Source organism: Condylura cristata, unplaced genomic scaffold (assembly GCF_000260355.1).
Source record: "Condylura cristata isolate star-nosed mole 26May11 unplaced genomic scaffold, ConCri1.0 scaffold00018, whole genome shotgun sequence".
In the NCBI taxonomy this organism is placed as follows: Eukaryota; Metazoa; Chordata; class Mammalia; order Eulipotyphla; family Talpidae; genus Condylura; species Condylura cristata.
The window spans coordinates 15,061,094-15,069,677 of record NW_004567119.1 but is presented as its reverse complement, the minus strand read 5'-3'; the positions used below and the strand labels follow the sequence as shown (position 1 = coordinate 15,069,677).

General features: G+C 37.8%; 1 protein-coding gene across 1 annotated transcript in view; it reads right to left on the bottom strand.

Annotated features, from left to right (window-relative positions):
* RXFP1 (relaxin/insulin-like family peptide receptor 1) overlaps positions 1-8,584 on the bottom strand; it is a 54,601-nt gene that overhangs the window by 39,150 nt on the left and 6,867 nt on the right. The window contains exon 2 of the mRNA XM_012726761.1: positions 7,467-7,604. Within this exon, the coding sequence (XP_012582215.1) occupies positions 7,467-7,604 (138 nt within the window). The remainder of the gene's footprint in view (positions 1-7,466; positions 7,605-8,584) is intronic.

The following is an 8,584-nucleotide window of genomic DNA, read 5'->3' as shown; positions in this document are numbered from 1 at the left end:
GGGCGGGTCAGGAGAGGTCTGCCACGCCATGTGGTCACCTCCGGGGCAGGCAGGGATCGAACTCATGAGGAAGTGGCTTTGGCTTCTTAGTGCAGTGCTTTAACCCGCTGCGCCACCAGGGAGGGCCTTTTTTTTCATATTTTAATAATGATTCCACTGAATTTTTAAAAGCCATTTTTTTTTCTCTTACTGTGTTAGTTTCAGGCATTAGCTTCCAGCCCCAAGTCTCACTGAAATTGGATTCTCTGATTTTTCTTGAGGTTTTTTTTTAGAGTAAAGAGCACTGTACTAAGAGGCACTTATGTAGGGGGATAGAGTTGCCAATATGTATTGGATTGTATGAACAAGTGGTTAAAAGAATATGTATACATATATAGATAGATAGATAGATAGATATCTATATGTATATCTATCTATCTATACACACACACACATATACTTAAAAAGAGAGATTTTCAAGCTAAAATGATATAATGATGCTGTGAATAAAAATTCATGACATAGACCCTCCCTGGTGGCGCAGCGGGTTAAAGCACAGCACTAAGAAGCTAAAGCCACTTCCGCATGAGTTCTATTCCCGCCTGCCCCGGAGGAGATCCACATGGTGAGGCAGACCTCTCCTAACCCGCCCGCTGTTCCCCTCAGCAGTGTACTTTGTCGATCTGCCTATTCTGCTCCCCACTCTGTCTCTGGTGAACCCTCTCTCCATCCACATCTCTGGCCTGTACCCCAGTTCCATATGAATAAATAAATAAATCTTTAAAAAAAAATTCATGACATAAATCAAGAAAAATTTGGTTCATTCTGCATGCAGTCAATAAATATTTGTCAGTTTGAGTGCATGAATGAATTGAAGGAGCTCTGTCTCAGAGATATTTGGGAAAACCTAGTCTGTTTTAGGCTAAAATAAAGTTGGACCTGGAACGCTTTACAAGCGTTTACAAGTGGTTTTCAAGCTCTACACTGGAGATTTTTATTTATTTTGATTTTTTGATGGAATCTGAGATGAGTCTTAGAGCAAGTTTTGGAAAAGCCACAGTGTAAGATTTGCTCCAATCAGCTAGAGATCTCCGCTTGAAATGGAGGATGGTTAGATTTAAGAATAGAACAGTCCTGTTTATAAGGGGAAGCATATCTGTTTTCTTTAGCAAAATTGCAAACTTGTAACAATTAAGTAGTAGAAAACACAATGCAAGTGATTGTTAATTAAACGGCACTTTGCTTCTGGTTTACTATATTTTTATAATCTGCTTCATGCTATCTTAGTCAGGTATGTCTTTTTTCTCCTTATGAGAGTATGGTAGGAAGTAATTTTAATCTATGTATTATACATATATTTGTGTATATATGTATGTATGTATAGGTGTGTGTGTGTGTACACTTCACTGAATACTAAAGCACTTATAGTTAAAATGGGGCCTCCACAAATTTTAATAACAGTTGAGAGGACAGAATTCACTCTTCTTTCTGAGCTCTTTGTTCCTGTGGTAGCAATTCTTTGGTGAAATGAAGAGGATGACATTATCCTGAGCTTATTTTTAAGGGAAATTGAGACACCAAGAAACTGCCAAATGTGTCCTAGCTAGTAGGAAATGTTCTGAGAAGAAAGTCTTTGAGGAGTTAACCAAACATTGCTTAAGCATTGTTGGATAAACACAGAGAAATGTATTTGAGGTTAAAGACTCACACATTTTTGTCTGTTATTTATAGAAATGCCAAGGGCTCAGCTACTTACGTACTACCTATGTTATTTTGAGAAGAATAAATAGAAAACCAGTCATTTTTGAGCATACAATACATGATTGTGTAAAATACACTTATTTATGACCCATGTCACTTCTCTGCCTGTGTGTTTAACCTTAAAAAGGACAAGTCATCAAGTTTAATGTAATATTCTAGAATGAGAAGGCAAATTTCTATATCAAACTGTCATTATTAACATTAGCCTGACAGTTTTATAAAAATCTGTATTAAAAATTAGAACCTTTGAATATACTTCAAACATTCTTATAATCCTATTAAATGTATTAAAAATACATTTCATTACCATCACACCCAAAAGTAAACAGTGTTTAGCTGATTCTCCTAGTTTAGTAGGTGCCTTAACAATGACAAGAAAACGTTCAAGGTTATTAACAAAGTTTTTTTCTCTTCAATACCTTGCATTCTTCGCTCCTTTTTTCTGAAGTAAGATGCTAGAATTTCCAACTGTCATTGCCTTTGGGTACAAACAACATAGAAATTTGTATATTATAAAGAAGTGAAATTCTTAGCAATTGATTTTCAAAGGCTTCAGCTTGGTATTAAACAGTGATTTGGGGAAAGGACAACAAAAACGCCATACTTTGCTTTTCCCTGGCTGGTCAAGAGTCTTGGACTAGAGGCATGTAGAAGGGTCTTCTTTCCTTCCACCTCCCCAAGCTGAAACTGTGCTAAATCATACATTTCCCAGCTGGCTTCTGAACTCTGAGGATGGGGTGTGACAGATTTCTTGCTAAGTAAAACCCACAGAGGTGGTATGCCTCTCAGAATTATTGCATATCCTGATTTGCATGGGAGCTGGAGAATAAAAATGGCCATAGGTTCTAAGCAGAAGGATCTAAATACCATCATGAAAGTTCTCCAGGGTCTCAGTCTGGCTGAGGGGCTGCCAGATATTTCCTGTGAGTCCCAGACTCTCTTGGCTGCAGGTAGGAGAGGATACTGATGGGACAGGGCAAAAGATGGGCAGGAGGTGACAGAATGATGACCTATGACAGTGAAATAAATGTAGAATATATATAGAAAGGGTTAGTACAGTGAAGTACTCAAACAAACAGTAGATGTTATTCATTATACTCTCATAACTTTCATTGGGAAAACAAAATATTCCTAGGACGGTAAAAAAGGAAGTGTCACAAACAGCCATACACAGACTACGTAGAACACAAGATTGCTTTCAAATCGAACATATCTTGGTGGGGGGGGGACCCAAAGAGAGTGATCGAAATAGGCAACTAAAAGAGGTGGGAAAAAGAAAAGGATAAAATTTGGAAAGAGTTGAAATAAAAATGTTATGTTCAAGGACCTTTCAAAGAAACTGTCATGAGCAGAGAACAATTTTTACTCTGGTGACAAACCTGACTTTCTATTACTATTATTTGTTTTTCAACTTTTTGTGCTTTGGGAAGAGCTAGTAAAGTTGAATTCAAGAAAGACATGGTAAAAAGCATGAAGTTCCAGTTTAGTCTGGAAAACCCAGCCCTGTGTGTGAGCAGAAAACAGACATCATACGTCTCATTGGAAACGGTGTCTAGAATTCACTAATACCAGATGCTCCAAACTGTTTTTTTTATTCTGGACCAGGACTTTATGTTGGTCTTCATGTAACTTTAGGATTCTGTTCCCTGTCCCTATCTGTATCTGTTTTCTTGCACTGCTAGAACAAATTACCACAGAGCTGGTGCCTTATAACCAGAGATTATTTCCTTAGCGCTCTGTAGGTTAGAACCTGAACTCAAAGTTGGAAGGGTCACACTCCTTCTGAGAGTTCTGGAGAGGAACCTTCCTTGCTTTTTTTCAGCTTCCATTGGTTCCTGGAATTCCTGAGCTGGTGACAGCATCAGTCTAATTTCTGTTTCTGTCTTGTGGTCTTTGTGGTCTCTGTCAGTGTCTCTGTGTATTATTTTCTCTTACAAGGACATACTCATTGGATGTTTACAGCCCACCCTAATATGTATGATCTGATCTTTTTTTTTCTCATTATTTTTTAAAAATAAATATAATAGTTACTTTTACATCATTTTGTACATTTTTTTTTTCATCTCAATTGTAATCCCTGTGGGTTTCCCATCACCCAGTCATCCATGTGCCATCACCATAGTCCTATGCACTCCCCCCCCCCCGTTTGATCCAATTCCCCACTCCACCCCCACAAAATGTCTCTGGTATATGACTGTTCATTATTCTTATTATTTTCTTGGTGTATGATCTGATCTTAATTATCACCTTCATTGCATCTGCAAAGACACCAAATAAAGTCACATCCTGAGGTTCAAGATAGACAAACATTTAAAAAAAAAAGTTTTTTTTTTTTTTTTACGGATACAGCACTGTATGTGATTTAGGGGTACAGGCTCACACCTCCTTAGCTGTATATCACTCCACCACTCCCACCACCAAAGTACCTTGGACATAAATCTTTAGTGGCTACTAATATACACTATTCCAGTCAGAGCATATTAGGAAGTGTTTTCACTTCCCCTTTGGATTATAGAAATACCAATATAGAATCAGAGTGAAAAATGTCTTATCCCTTTTCCACAGACAAGAGTGCTAAAATGCAGAGGGGGTAAGGATGTTTAAAAAAAAAAAAAAAGACTTGCTCGAGGCGAGGCATTGAAACTTGTTTTTTTTGGGGTAGAGTAGTTCAATCTGCAGCTAACAGAGGATGAAGTTGGGTTTGTATAACAGGAGCGGAGTCCTCTTTGTCCAGGCATCTGTTTATAACACAGGAGGAGGGATGCTAGCAAATTTTAATCTGGAATGGCAAAGAGTTCCTGTTAAGTAAAAAACTAGATAATAGTGAATGCCACAGCATGACAATTTGATGCTACTTTAATATTTTATTCCTCCGTGTTAGGACTCAGTTTAAAGTGAACATAGATGAATATGGAATGGGAGCCCTCAACATTCTGTAATTAGGTTCTCTTAGTATTTACCCAGATGTATTCTCCCTAGAGCTTGAACATGTTAGCTAAAACGGTGCCCAGTCCTGCCCTTTTTGGTTACTGTCATGCCAAACATTTCTCTAATAACATTTAAAACTTTTTGGACTTTTGCTGTTTGATTATTTGATTACCTCAGAGCAGGTTTAATAGAGATGAAAAATGGGTTAGTGATATAAGCCAAAATATGTGGGAATTATATCAAATGACATACTTAGGGAAAAATATCTGTACTTTTCCATATTAAAGTTTATTAGCAAGGATCAAAGTTATTGTAGCAGTACAATCATATTTAATATATGTAATCTAGGCATGTATACAACTTCTATGTTGCACAAATATTTTATAAAGAAAGGGATTCTTATGAATTCAACTGAAAAACTCTGTTTATTGCTTTTTTAAAACATTATTCCTATGAAAAAAGTCCAGTGGTATGATGTCTTATGCTTTAAGTGTTGAATTTTTTTTAGCATGTGTTAAAGTGTTCTGTTAGAAAGAAATTATGTTTTTTAAAAAATTTATTAATTTATGCATATAGAACTGGGGTACAGGCCAGAGGCTCAGGGGCAGTGAGAGGCTTCACCAGAGACAGAGCAGGGAGCAGAACAGGCAGATCAATGAAGTACTGCTGGGAGAAGCAGCGGGCGAGTCAGGGGAGGTCTGCTGCACCATGTGGGTCACCTCCAGGGCTGGGTATCGAATTTGCACTGAAGCAGTGGCGGATGGCTTGCAGTGCTGTATCCTAACCCGTTGTGCCACCAGGGAGGGCCCAGAAATTATAGGTTTTCTAAGAAAAGCCAGTACTTAATATCTAAGTAAGAGTACTAAATTTTATTATCATTATGTCCATTTGACTTATTTCTTCACTAATTATTATTGGTGTCAATGTCTAAATAGGTTAATAGAATAAAGGGGAGGTTTTGGGAGCTATGTTTTAGGATCCATCTAATTAAAGAAAAACTTTCCATTTTTTAATATTTTATTATACTAATATACTATGAAATTATAAGTGATCACTCTAAAAGTGATTTTTAGCTGTGGGATTTTTCTTTACTTACATGTTAAGGTATTATAGCTTATGTGATCGCTACTTATTCAAATACACAAAGTTTACATATTCTGAAAGAACCAATTTTCTTTAATTTAATTAGTATTGAACAGAATTTAAATAAGCATTTCTGAAAAATGAACAGTCTGGGGAGCATAAATTATCCAGCTACTATAAAACGAAAGGAAAAACCCAGAGCTAGTGAAGGAAACTAAAGCAATGAGAAATAAAAAGAAATAACTATCTCTCATAATTTTTACTACCTAAACTTAAAGATGGGACTGAAGTTCTGTCCTACTTCCTGGGGAGATCTTACCTACTCATGTAAGGATAGCAGCAAGCCAGCTGACCATCTTTGAGATTTTGAGTGAGTTCAAATTTGTTTTTTTTTTTTTGTATTTCTAGATGACAGCAACCTGTAGTTATATATAATTATAGAAAGTAAACATCTAAGGTTAATTGATAATAATACAGTTTGCTAGAATGTTGGAATGCTTGCATAGCATATTGAAAGCTTGATTCTAGTTTATTTCCACTAACCACCTTGCATGCATTTCTGATCTTCTGCTCATTTGGTTTAGATCAGTGGTTCTCAAAATCTAATGAGCACCAGAATGATGTGACAAGCTTATGGAAATATTGCTAAGCTGCTGGAAGAGCTTTTGATTAGGTAGTTGTGAAATGGGGCCCTGGAAGCCTGCATTTATAACAACTGTGGATGATGCTAATGAGTTTGGTACATAATTAGATTTGGAGATCCATTTGTGTAGCTGAAATTCATGTGATTTTTGACATAAGAGATCAAGAAGAGCTTAATATGGTAAGCTCTTCTTACCATATTATATTCATGTGAACTATGTTTTTTGTTTCTAAAAATGGATTTGGAGGTTTCCAAATTTTGTCAATAGTGAATAAAACAATTTTTAAAAGGGTCAAGATGGTGGAATAGGGAGAACTTATGCTTACCTTCTTTCAAATCAACAAATCTCAGCCTAAATATAGACTCAATTAAACAGAAACCTGAAACCAAGACAACAAAGCATCCATAACAAAGGACAAAAAGACAGCATCCAGAGATATAGGAGAGATTGTCGGTCAAGGAAGAAACCACAAAACCACATAGTGGGGGCAACGAAGCATCACAGAGAAGTTCCACTAAGTGTGGAACTTTTCCAGAAGGGGTAATCTTACATGCAGTACCTCAACCCAATGATCCAGAAACTCTGAGTCTGCTCCAGTGGCTCTTCTGCAGAACAGTGAGCAGAGAAAGCCAAGGAGAAAGTACAGAGACTAACAACCAGCTCTCACTAGGCTTGTAAGCATTTGCCCTGGGACCTAAAGCAAAAATAACGCTGGTTGGAACAATGCTGTTCTGGAGGGGAAGGAAACCCAGACATGATCCTTACAGCTCAGCGTATAGGTAAAGAACACTGGCGAATAATCTAGCATGAATCCTGAGACACTTGTATACTTTTAAAGATCATTTCCTTAAGTGTTGTACTTTAATTATTAGTTATACAATCACTACTCTCTCCTGAAATCCTACTGTGATATAATTACTTAGATACTTTGAGCTGAGAAAATAAATGTAAGATTTCCTTAAGTAACACTGTATTTTGTATTTCAACTTTTACTTTCCCCTTTCTCTTTCTTGTTCTGGGGACTTGGCCCTTTGTCCCTGGTTCTGGCTGCGACCACAGGGCTTCACTCACCGCAGTTATCCTCATCCGCCTGATTCCCACAGTCGTCCACACCATTACAGTGAAGAAACTGGGGTAAGCACTTGGTGCTGTTCCCACAGGGGAAATAGCCCAGCGAGCACTTGACATCCTGTGCGCTCCCAGAAGAAACTGTCATGAAGAGAGGGGAGAGAAGGCGACACAAAAGCATTACAAAAAAGTGGCTTTCTCCTCAGTATTCTATTCTATGAACATTTGTCCTTCCCGTCTTGGCTAGCACAACTCTCCATACGCAGCCTCACCTTGCTCTCAGCTATTTTCCAAGAACTCCCATCCTAACAGAATTTTTCCCCATGTCTACAGATGATGCCAGAGTTCTTTTTGCTTCTGTTCATGCTGTTTCCCACATGAAAGGTCCTTCCCAGCCCTCCTCTGCTATGAAATATCTGCGTGTTTGGCACAGGTTAGCTTCATTCTTTTCTCCTTGAAAATATTTTTAGACAATTCTTTAAAAAATCTTGAATTTGTTGCATTTTTAAACTTGGCTCACTGGTCTGGTACTAGTGGAGGAAAAAAACATACAGGATACAGGAAAGGAGGTGCCACAAGCTCATCTGCATTTTAGCTAGCTCCTGAGTGTGTGACCCTGTATAAGATTTTGTGGCTACAGCATTGACTGAGAGTCCATGTCCTTTTCAGACTGGCTTCTTTTACTTAATAGTAACATGCATGTAAATTTTCTTCATGTATTTTCATGACTTAATATCTTATTTCTCTTTAGTGGTGAATAAATTTCATAGTATAGATGTGCCACAACTTATTACTCATGTACCTACTAAAGAACACCTAGGTTGCATGCAAGTTTTGCATTATGAGAAACGTGTTTTTTTTTGTGTGTGTGTGGATATAAGTTAATAGTGCTTTTAAAAAATATCAGATTTAAGGCCCTCTCTGGTTGCGCAGTGGGTTAAAGCACAGCATTAAGAAGGTAAAGCCATTTCAGCACGAGTTCAATCCCTGTTCTGGAGGTGACCACCATAGCGCGGCAGACCTCTTCTGAACCACCCGCTGCTCCTCTCAGCAGTGTACTTTGTCAGTCAGCCTGTTCTGCTCCCCACTCTGTCTCTGGTGAATCCTCTCACCGCCCCTGC